This window comes from Mchenga conophoros, linkage group LG23 (assembly GCF_057382185.1).
Source record: "Mchenga conophoros isolate Kocher_MC1m ecotype Shallow Benthic linkage group LG23, M_conophoros_male_GT1.1, whole genome shotgun sequence".
Taxonomy (NCBI): Eukaryota; Metazoa; Chordata; class Actinopteri; order Cichliformes; family Cichlidae; genus Mchenga; species Mchenga conophoros.
In genome coordinates, this window is record NC_140547.1 from 10,090,127 (window position 1) to 10,101,995 (window position 11,869).

General features: G+C 38.1%; 2 protein-coding genes across 3 annotated transcripts; both read right to left on the bottom strand.

Annotated features, from left to right (window-relative positions):
* Positions 1 to 552: 552 nt before the first annotated feature.
* On the bottom strand, positions 553 to 3,559 carry sft2d2a (SFT2 domain containing 2a). Its single transcript, XM_085266071.1, has 8 exons — positions 3,334 to 3,559; positions 3,155 to 3,244; positions 2,834 to 2,919; positions 2,650 to 2,731; positions 1,225 to 1,260; positions 1,060 to 1,118; positions 951 to 980; positions 553 to 848 (listed from the first exon to the last, which is right to left on the bottom strand). Exons 1-8 carry the CDS (start codon positions 3,397 to 3,399, stop codon positions 809 to 811), a joined length of 489 nt encoding a protein of 162 aa, XP_085122197.1. The 5' UTR covers positions 3,400 to 3,559; the 3' UTR covers positions 553 to 808.
* A 377-nt stretch (positions 3,560 to 3,936) lies between these two features.
* tmem45a (transmembrane protein 45a) lies at positions 3,937 to 11,549 on the bottom strand. 2 transcript variants are annotated; one of them, XM_085265490.1, is made up of 6 exons: positions 11,183 to 11,549; positions 8,079 to 8,289; positions 7,730 to 7,942; positions 6,875 to 7,059; positions 6,648 to 6,790; positions 3,937 to 5,488 (listed from the first exon to the last, which is right to left on the bottom strand). In XM_085265490.1, the coding sequence occupies exons 2-6, from the start codon at positions 8,272 to 8,274 to the stop codon at positions 5,392 to 5,394; spliced, it is 834 nt and encodes a 277-aa protein (XP_085121616.1). In that variant the 5' UTR covers positions 8,275 to 8,289; positions 11,183 to 11,549; the 3' UTR covers positions 3,937 to 5,391. The 2 variants fall into 2 exon arrangements, with proteins under 2 accessions (XP_085121616.1, XP_085121615.1); XM_085265489.1 differs by lacking the exon at positions 11,183 to 11,549 and adding an exon at positions 10,874 to 11,143 and having other exon boundaries at positions 3,938 to 5,488.
* Positions 11,550 to 11,869: the final 320 nt, after the last annotated feature.

An 11,869-nucleotide genomic window follows, 5' to 3' on the forward strand; every position in this document is an offset into this window, starting at 1 on the left:
GGTTAATCTCTGAAGCCCGGGGTCTTTTTTATGCTTGAATTACTCATGACCTCAGAAAACAAAAGACATTCCTCTTTAAATGGACGGGTTCGAGGACTGGACTGAAAATGAGCGAAAAGGAAGCCAATGTCCAACAAAAAGACTTTACAAAAAAGGCTCCCTAGAAACAAAATAATAAGAAAAGGTCTTAAAAGCTCCACAAATAGATGTAAAAATAAGTGCTTCGAGTTTTAACGTGAAACAGATTTTCTGACAGTTTAGTTCTGAAAACAGAAACAAGAACCAAAAATATAAACTTATACTAAATGAGAGATAATTCCTGATAACTAAAAATTCACCATTTAAAAAAATACATTTTGCATATTATAATATTAACAGGACCTGTTCATACCCTGATTAACTATTTGAGCTTCACATTCAAATACCAACACAATTTAAGACCATAAGAACTTTTAATAAAAATAGATTTTTTCTGAGCAAGATGAAAACAAAAATCAACAACAACAAATTTAAAAAGTTTAAAATACTGATTTATTACAGATATTTACACATATTACAAACAAAGTCTACAATCATTATAAACTGGTTAAATTTGAGTGGTCACCAAAAATTAATCAATCAATCAATGAAGCACAACTGAGAAAGATAAATAGAAAATTTGCTTCTTTTTCACCTATAAACAAATGTCTGAGCAGCAGGAAGGGCCAGAGACTCTCTAAAGGAGCCAATTTTAGCAACTTCAGTAAGAGACCTGCCCCATTCTTCAACACTTCATCCAAGCTGAACCTTCACCGCAAACACACATGGCCTATTTCATGCACATGGCCAGCATCCTCATGATTGCTTCTCTGGAAGGTAAAGAACATAAACCAGACATTTAGGCTTTGAACACCACTTTTTTCTGATTATTTATACAGAAGATTTGAATAAATGGAGCAAAATCTACAAACCTCACACATGGGATGTATGACAAGCTGTACCTGAAAACACACACATTTTATGTAACAAAAAACAATTTAAGACTGAAAAAAAAAATTAATTAGATATGTAGAGACTCACCAGGTAAATGACAAGACTTGCAAGATAACAAACAACAAAGCAAGTCCAAAGTTCTTCCACTGTGAGAAAAAAAGAGAGAGATTGGGATCAAACACTGACATTAATCCAACAGATAAACAGATAAAGTTAGAAGTGATCATAAGTATTTTTTGGAGGCTCACTCACCCAGAAAGCCGCACAGAGAGTCAGAACGAGACAAGTCTAAAGCAATGACAGAGAGACTTTTAGCTTTAATTTGAAGGGTTTTAACAAAAGTCTGTGTAAACTGTTTTTGAAGTACAGCTATTTTTTGGACACAGACCCTCATTTTTAGGCTCTCACATTAACTGTACAAACTAACATAGTTGTAAATATAAGGATTGTTTAATACTTTGATAAAAATCATTGACTGCTTAAAGTCTAGAAACCATGGATATTACCAAATGTCTTGCTGTGCTAGACCTTTACTTCTGCTGCCTTTATTTACTCCTAGTTTGTGAGTCTTTCTGCATTCAGTTATGTAGTTAATAACTGAAAAGCATGCTCTATTGATTTTCTCATTTCTTTTCCTGAGAAACTGTTGGGTTAGTGTGCAGTTTGCTTTGGGTCTATTTGCACTGTGAAGTGCAGTCTGGTCAGTTTATACCCCTGCACACTTCACAGGTCATCCCGCAACTTCTATCAACAGTCACATCATCAATAAACACCAGTAACCAAGTTGCACTAGCAGCCATACATGCCCATGCAATAACATCGCCTCCATCATGTTTTACAGATAATGTGGTACACTTCAGATCATGAGCAGTTTCTCTCCTTCTTTTCCTTTCCATTCATTCTGGTACAAGGTCATCCTGGTTTCATCTGTCTTATATTTTCTGTGGTCTTCCCTTAGGCTTTTTGGTTTTGCTGAGCGAGTCAGTGCATTCCTTCTTTTTATGACTCTACCAGTTTGCTCATTTGGCTATCCCTAAAGTTTTTGGTTTCTATCTGATGTTGTTTTGTTTCAGCCCAGTGATGACCTCCCTCACTTGCACTAACATCTCTTAGGGCCTGTTAGTTAACTATAATACCCTTGCTTCCAGTTGTATATGTCAGAACTGCAAAGTATGATGCTTGGGCATTACATAGGCGACATGGCCATGCTCATAACCACATTAAAGCTGAGAAAATCTTCAGATCTACAACACAGGTGTCACATTAGTGTCTGATTTAATTATTTACCTACATGTAGTTTAAATATTTGCATACTGAGCACTGAAAGAAAGAGGATGGTAACCTAATTGCACCTGCTGTGGGACATTCTGAGAGCAAATCTTCCATCACAGCAAATATTGTAGTTTTAAAGAGAGACGTTTGCACATCAGGGTCTGATTTTTGTCAGTCCATCCACAACCAAGTTTTCTGAACTCTAGCTTGGTGTTGTCATGCAATCCTCTAAGCAGAAAGCTGTGTTATGCAATCCTTTCACCTTTAACCAGCTCTTGAACTCTTAAGGAAAACAGAATTTTTTTTGCAATGAATCTAAATTTACTGAACTCAGTCCACTCATGTTTGTGTAACATGTTCTGTCTTTTGGGGGTTGATTTTTTTATTTTTATTTTTTGCACTTACCAACATAAGGGTAGTAGCCAGCGCTCTTGTTTTGTCACACATCCTTTTCAGCTGCTTCATTGGGCCCATCAGAAACATTGTGCTATTGGACACAGTGAAATGTGCAAGAAAGAAAAGCATGTATTAAGTGTGTAAAACATGCAAAATAAGCTTCCCATTTCAAGGTATTTTTTTCATCACTAACCTGCACAGAGCACATATGTTGCCAAATGTGTAAAAGACAATAAAGAGAGTGATCCCAATCTTGGGGAGGAAGAGCACACACACTCCCTGCAAGACACACGTGAATGCAGGTGGATCACACGTCATGTTTTATAAGCCTCACTTTAAGGAGGGACTAGGCAGTGTCGCCAAATGAAAGAGCATCACATCTTCAGCATTCCTCAGAGCAAGAAGAACCAGTAGGGCAACACCAGCTTTCTCTGAGCTCTTCCTCGTTGTGGAGAGCGACTGAATATTGTCGTAGAAAAAACAAAAACAAAAAACACAGAAATTAAATTCTTACCAGAACTGTGCATGCAGCTCCCACCACGAAGCAGGCGATGAATCCCTTTATACGTGTGCCCCAGCCTAAAGTCGAAGCTTGGTTCATTTGCTGCATTAGTAGAGATTGAATAAACGATCGATTAATGATCCAGCTGAGATTACTAGCCACAACAGTGAAAGATGGGATTAAGGCTTTACCTGTATAATGTTCCGGTCATCTCTGCGCGCCTCCTCACCGCTCAGAACCGACTTTAATTTATCCATGCCCGAGGAGCTTTAAAATTCGGCTTAATTGGTGAAGAATTATAGTTGTTTCCTGAACTGATAGGAACTTTGCCGGGTTTTCTCAGATCTGTGTGAATGGACAACAGCGTCACATGCCAGCAGAGGGAGAGCCGGATGAGCTGCCAGTACCTTACCTGGCCAGGTGGGTCACTTCATCGTCACACCTGAACCGGAACAGCAGCAAAGACGTCTCACTCTGATCTTTTTTTCCCAGACGTGACTCAGTGTTAGAAAAATTTAAACGCACCACTCAGTACAGCCATGAGTGAACAAGAGGGTCCAGACACCACTTTTATTTATTTTTTTCGGAGATAACAAGTTTTCTCTTAAAACTGTAAAAATAACTATACAAGTTAAATAATTGTTTTGATTCCCCGGGGAATCAAAACAAAGTGGTTTGGTCCATCGTATATAATTCACTTCTTTACTTTGTAAAGCTGGGCTTAAAACAATTTATTTCTACTAGTTAGTGGTAGAAATAAATTGTTACACCTCTCTTGCATTTCTGAATGAATTGATAGAAATAATCAAATAAAGCACCTTTTGCGTTTTTCGTAGTATTTTAACCGAACTGCTTATCATACCTCCATTAAATGTGCAAAGACTGTCACACAGAGGCCCACTTTTTTCAAGACCGAGTGTTTAATCTTGTCAAAACAGAACATCTTTGTTTATCCCTCTTGTCAACAGATGTTTTGTGTTGCCCTGCCCTGACAAAAATAAATCTGCACAAGCACTTTATTAGGACTGATCATTTGGTATTAATGTGATTGTGTTCTAAAAATCAGGGGTTCTCAGGCATTTTAGGGCTAGTAGTAGTCTTAGTATTTGAACTATTAGACTTCCCTTTATTGGTAGAAACCACATCCTTTGCTGTCACCTTTATAATAATTTGTCGCAAATTAATTGATCATTTCAATGACCCTGTCTGAGAGCCACTGATAGATGATGGTGATTATGGATACATGAATAAAGAGAACCAACTTTAAAACATATAAAAAAGTAAAATTTGATCATAGAGGCTACCATAAATTCTGTATTGAGTAGCACATTGTAAACACTTACATACTAGCTATAATTTTATGCAAGGTGTGAAGGAAATTATAGGAATTAAATAAAATTAAAAAAAATTTACTGTTTGAACAATTTTATTTTTCTTTTTATAGTTTGACACTTGGTTTGAGTCACTTGCTAACATGAAACAATATAAAATGTACAACTAGTGCTTTCAAGTAATACACATGATGATGCAGTGACGTTTTCACCACAAAATAGCACTACTGAATACCAAACTGTGGAAGAAGTTTAGCAAGTCAAAAGTAAAGCATGAAATCCATTAAAAGCTTTTCATTTATACTGAATGCGCAAAGTAGTAACAAAGATATGACAGAGTATATGAAAATTATATTGCTGTAAAATAAATAAGAGCAGCTTGTGACTGCATACCTCCACTAAGGTAGGTAATCCCCTCCGCACCTTGCATGAACCGACTCTCTGCATCCAGATTAATTTATATTTTCACAAAAGATGTTATCTTTTGATATTTATTATTAAAACTGTATTTTGTAGCTGTGATGTTGTGAAACATCCAGTCTTGTTCTCTTGCAATGGTAAATGATTCAAAACCTTCTGGATCCAGGTGGCGATGCACATATTTTTATAGTTTATATATACAGTCACAAATTTTGCCAAGCCACAAGAGTTCTGTCCAGGAATCCTGCTGAAAAATAAACTGAACAAATCATAAAGCTTCTCTGGAGGAGGTAATAACAAAAGTACGTTTAAAATGTTGTACAGCTGGTTAATTAAGGCAGAGGTAGAGACGCATTTCTAAGGTTAAGGTTCCGTATCCACATCAGTTTCCACATCTGTGTGCCTTGCTTCTTATTCTGCTCCTGGAAATTTGAGCGTTTTATCCCTGATTGTTCTATAATGTTCATGAGCCACAACGTAGATGCACAACAGTCTTCCTCACATAAGCTCATCCTCAGACTCTGGATCTCGCTCTCTTGCCTTCAGAAGTCCCATTTCCACTGGAGGAGTCTTCTTCAGTCTGGAGCGAACCGCACTTCAAGAGGAAAATAACAACAAACACGAGAATCACGCATATTGTAAACTGTGCAGGTCTCCAGGATAAATAAACAAGTGTCTATCAGATATAGAAAAATACAGTACATTTTTGTCCCTATAGGTATGCACTAGGGCTAATGATTGGAACTAAAATTAAATGTATAACTTTTGAAATCCAAAGGTTTTCTTTTTGTTTGTTTTTTTTTTTAATTGATGTGTTACAGTGGTCCCTCGCTATATTGCGGTTCACTTTTCGCGGCCTCGCTGTTTTGCGGATTTTTTCGGGGGTGCAATTTTTCATTTATTTATTTTTTTAAACAGCGCAATGTGTTCTGCGTCCTGATCGGCTATAGACCATTTTCAATCAATCTCGTGCTGTGTCTTTTATACAGTACAGAATTCGTTCAGCCTGTCAAATCTACATAAATCTTCGCTAGCAGAAGACAACAAACACAACAGTGTCTACGTCAAAGGATTATAAGGAGCATTAAGTAAACCAAACAGTCAGATGAGTAAAACTTCACTCAATTCCTTCTTCTTGCTTCCTCTACTTCCGTATCATTAATTCATTAATGTTGAATTGTCTCGCAGCTGCTCTATTCACATGTTCTGGACTTGAAAACAGGGTTTGATCTTTGGTTTCATTCTATAATACTGGACTTATTTTTCTACGAAGGTTTGAACTTTGAGAGTGTTTAAACAAGAGAGAAGCGCGTCAAAATGTCGATGCCTGTCTGAGAAAAGTGTATAAAGTGTGTAGTGAGGGTTTTTTTACAGCCTTAAAACATCTATAATAATTGTAAAAAATAAAGTTCCCTACTTCGCGGATTTCACCTTTTGTGGGTTATTTTTAGAACATAACACCTGCGATAAACGAGGGAACACTGTTTTTTAAATCTACATTCTTGAGCAGCAAAAACACATTTATTACACATTTTCTCTCTTGGATTTTATGGTGAAATAGTGGCAAAAACCAAATTTGATTAAATATGAATCAGAGGTTTGTTCTCCTTGTATCTGGTTATATCTGCACCTATGGCCAATTTAAAGCCTTATGTGCTAAATAAGACAAAAAAAATGCATTTCCAATTCTTTGAATATATCTAAATCACAATGGGATGTCTTATTGGATTGTCTTTTGTGGAGCAGGTTCTTACCAGCTGACGATGCAATAGAGCACGCTCACTATAAGCATGGCGAAGGCGAGGTGCCAGGAGTAACACATGGTAATGAACATCATATTGTTGGGATCTTTCAAGTCCCACTCGGGGCCGCGGGGCGGGTACAGCACAAAACCAACCTGTGGTTTAGAGGAGAAAACATTGGGAGTAACTATAAATCAGCAAACATAAACATCTGCTCATAAAGCCACATTCAGATTTACCTCCCAGAACCAGGTCCCCTGAACCACCGTTAGCGTGCACCGCAGCAGCTCCAGAATGATGTTGCCTCGGTGAAAGATCTCCAGGAAGGCAACAAGAGTCTCTCCAAAGACCGCGTACAGAAGGAGCAGATGCACGTGGACATCCAGCATGCTCCTGCCATGGAGGTGGTAGAGAAAAAGAAATCCTGCAGAGAACAAAAAGCTGGTAATGTAGGTAAATGTGTTTGTCTTGATCAGTTAAACTGCATCTAAACTTCAAATATTTATCCCAAGCCATCGCCACAGATTGTCTTAAATTCAAACAGTGCGAAAATAATTGACTCAAAATGCTGTAAAAATGCAGAAAGTCCTATCTGTGCTTGGTTTAAATTAGGCTTAATTAACCCCACAGGGTACACTTAAAATGACCTTTGAATGGAAGGAACTCAATTTGATTAACAAGAAATGTATTTATACAAGTTTATTGGAAAATGTACAGACAGGCAACAAGTTGTAAATAAAAACCTGAATTTAAAAAAAAAAGATCAGAGTATGAAAGTTGGTCTGTTGTATGGGAACATACGGCAGAAGCAGTGAAAACAGTCCATCTACAATTACAGCGATGGATAATAAAGGTGGATATAATGGCGCACATTCATAAACCCCTCAATATAAAGCTTGGCCAAACACTAATGGAGGATTTTTTTGTGTTTTAGATGTAAGACTATCTTCGAGAATAGTATTGTTTAGACTTTGAAGGAACCAAGGATTAAACTGATTAACTTATTAGTAAGCGATCTGCCCTGAAGCACTGGCTTGAAATAAAAAGGATATCAAAGGATCTCAAAGACAATGATTACATTTTATTCTTCTTACCTTCATTAAAGAAAGCAATTGCCAGCATTAACCGATCCAGTGCCAGTGGTGCCGCTTCTGTGGTGTGGATAATCAGAGACACTGTTGCAAAGAGCCCAAAGAACAAGTACATGGTGGCGTGGTGCCAGCTGTGCAGATGGTCCCAGTGTTTCTCTACGAAGTCGTACAACTGAAGCTTCGGTCCACCCGATCCAAACTGTTCTGCCAACATCCCTGAAAGCACCACATCAGAGGAAACACGCACATCTCCTTAATTAAAGCCCTGATTTGTCTTGGATTTACTCGAGAAGAGTCTTGCTAGTTATATCTGATATATGGATGCATTAAGAAGCTTTTTGGACACGCTTACCAACAAGGGAGAAAAAGAGTATGACTGAGCTCTCAATGATCTCCAGCCGTCGCTGTGAGGCTCTGCTAGCCAGACGAGTAGAACCAATACCCTTGTTCCTGCGCGTGGCATGCCAAATCGAGTACTTTACCGTCCACCAAATCCCGGCAACAAGGAAGAAGGTCCCAGGGAGAGCGTGGCCTCTGAAGCTGCCCATGATACCTCTCAACACCTAGAGAAACAGATTAGGTACTTCATGGAATTAGAAGTACATATTACAAAAACACTTCTTCCCACTACTAACATGTTTATTTAAATCAGCCAGATATGACTTGAAACAAACAATAATTTAACCTAACTTATCATCTGAAGAGTAGACAAGATCTATTTTTAGCACAACTGGAATAAGTGGATAAAAGAAAAGGGAAAAAAGTGCAACAGTGCCCATAATTTAGTTAAACAGCGTAATCAAACATAATTAGCGTGTGTGTTGGCGACCGTCCTCCAGCTGAGCTCAGCAGAAGTGCGTCTAGCTGTGGGAGGAGGCCTGTTAGGAGTGTCACGAGTCATTTACCTTTACGTGCAAAAATAGAAACCCATTTCTTAACATGCACTCCAGAAAAAGCACTTTGTTTGCAAAGACTGCAGCAGCATCTAACACTGAGTATAGGATCCTCTTGATAATGACTAAATATCATTAAACCTGCACCGACTTATGTGGACTGCTGAAGTCTTTGTCTGGCCAGTTTCTTAACAATTACTTTCACTCACACGATCTCAGTTGGTCATTATCAGAGACTGAATGAAAGACTAACGGGGACCATCATTTACAAAAGGAACACCCTGTTGTATTCAAGAAGAGCTGAAACTAGAGCCTGAGCTTATAACCCATATGTAAAGGTTTTACTGAGGTCAAAGGGTGAAAAAGACCAAGATTATTTTAATAGTCTATTATGCACCAAAATATATTTTTGAAAACAGAATCACCACCCCCTGCTGGTTATTAGAAAGAATGCAGGCTCAATAATTTCCCTTTTCAGACGTGGAAACTATGTCTATTGTGTCAAGTTAAATTATGTTTCTAGGTCAAACAAAAGGTTAATAGGAAAACTTGCAGACTTATCTAAAAAATAAAACTCAGAATTTGATATTCTCCTTTTTCAAAAGGCAGGAAAAAGCATGAAAAGCAGTCAATACGTCATTATATTGAGAAACATGTCAAAATGAGAAACAATTTACATCATTTACCAAGCTTGATATAGTCCAACATAGTTCATATTATCATTAAAACAAGACTTTGGAACAATTTTATCATATTAACTTAAAATGTTACTTATGTGATCAGAGGTACTGGAATGGTAAACATAATGATATTGTCTCCGACTTCTATAAATTCATAAGGCTTCATATTTAATTAAAGAAAGAAAGCTTTTTAAAGTGTTTGACTGCAGTGCTCTTAGGTAATGACTGCACTTTGTAAAGTGAGAGCAAAGCTGGAGTGGTATGAATAGCAGGCAGAGAATAAGAAAAAGGCACATGGCTGTACTGTCCTTTGTGATGGAGATGACCAGGCAATATTCTGCTCGGCAACAGAGGAAACCTTTGAAGGAGGACACTCAATAGAAACCGATTGAGATGTTAAACCCAGCTCATCTGTGTCCGACAGTCTTTTGGGGGTGCAGCCTCTCCAGACTGAGGAAAACACTCCAGTCTCCATGGCACTCAAGAGCCACTAGAGGATTCATCAGTGTTTGGCTGATTCAGTGTTTTGGCTGATTTAGTTTAGCCACAAACACTAGTCATCTGCGCCAGACCGTTTTTATGACAACGACGTAAAATAAAATAAAGTATGCTTTTATTACACCAACATGGTGGGAGTGGTGTAGTAAAAGTGTTCGCCACAAGTACAAATATGATTTCTATTCTGTGAATTGGTCAAAACTATGAGCATGAAGAGGTTTTGGTGCATATGTTTGAGGCTGGGATGTCTGGGAGGCAGCTGTCTTCAAAGGGTGTTCCTGTTTGAGTTTTGCTATTAAAAATATAACAAAAAACAAACAAGCAAACAAAAAAAACTTCAGCTGAGCTAATTAGAAAGGGTGCACACTTCAATAAAGTAGGTTTTTCTGTAAGTTTTTGAGTAAATGTAGCATGGTGCATACCACCACTGATCCCGTCTCATCCACTGTAAGATTAACAATATTCTACATCAAGCCAAAATTAAATATAGACATTACTGAATAAGTAGCGTCTGCATCACATTTGTGAACCTACAATATGTGATACTTCACTCTAAGGGTTTATACTAAACGTTTTAGCAAGTTTAAATTTCCAAGCCAATCTGAAGTGAAATTACTCTGATTTATCTCTCCTGAACGTAAACTTTGAGGACAGTGATGTCTTGAGGTCTACAAAAAGAAAAAGAAAAAAAATGGAAACAGTCGTTTGACAGAATCAGAACTTTCTTTTTTTTTTAGTAGTTTTTTTTTTCTTTTTTAAGTAGTTTATTTTAGCTTCAGGAGATGAAACAGTGTTGTGGAAGTTAAATCGTGAAATCACTCAGCAACATTGTCTAAACGGCCACCCGATGTCTTGTACATAATTCTCGATGGAGACCTTCCTAATCTTTTTTCCCCTTTCTTTCTTTCTTTCGTTCTTTCTTTCTTTCTTTCTTTCTTTCTTTCTTTCTTTCTTTCTTTCTTTCTTACTTTCTTTCTTTCTTTCTTTCTTTCTTGACCTGGCTTTACATTTTATCTACACATGACACAGTAGGCTTGATTTTCTTTACTGTGAGAGGAAAAGAGAGGGTCTCTTACCCAAGTTTGTTTTTCTCCGAAGATCAAAAGTTAGTGGAAGTATTCAGACAGAAAAGGGGAAGAAATTTTTTTAACGCATCTTCACTTTGCCCCCCAATCGCATAAAATCTTTTTTTTTTTCTTTTGGAAAAGAATATGGGTCTCTCTCTTATAGCCTAGACACAAGAAGTAAACATCTTCTCCGAGTCGGAATCCCAGCAGGATCCAGACCAGATCCGTTTCACAACCCTTTTTTCCTCCCCTACTCTAAACACTTCGAGCTTTTCTCTTATCAAACCCTCCCATTGGATGAGTGTGAGCTTGCGTCACCTGTCTGTGCGGTCATTGGTTGGAGGTAACGTCAATCTCAGGTGTCCACGTGTGCACTTTCACTCCGCCTGCTCGTGCACGGCTCGGTCCCTCCTCACTCTGGGAAAACCGCTACTTTCCGTCGTGCCAGGGCAGGCCTGGCTGGGCCGGGACAAGATTTCCAGCACGTACACCACAGCTGGAAGACTTCCTCATCCTCAGGCAGGAGGTTTCTTGACCAAGTCTCGTTTTACTCGCTTAATTGTCTCCAACCAGTCCACACAGTTTAAGTTACAATAGAGGAAAAAAGTAGAAAGTCGTGAATGTTCATGAAGGAAACGACTGGCCACGTAGGGGCGTCTCCAAGATTTTTTTTTCAGTGGGGCGACATAGGGGAGTATACGGAAGAGGATTAGGGCCACTGGAAAAAAAAAGTGGGCACGTCTTTTTTCTTCTTCTTTTCCTGAATTCTGAGAAAAAAAAAAGTCAGAATTCCAGTGGCCCTAATCCTCTTCCGTAGGAGTACCAGGGGCCTTGAAAGAAAGAAGAGAACTTATTATGCAGAGTTATCAATTATAGTACTGGGCCATAATTATTCATTATAGCACTTTAATGTTGTAGCTGGTGTTAACCATTACATTATATGTAATTAAGGTTAACACATCCAGCTAACCAACAGTTAAGAAAAACTTTCTGTACAAGCACATG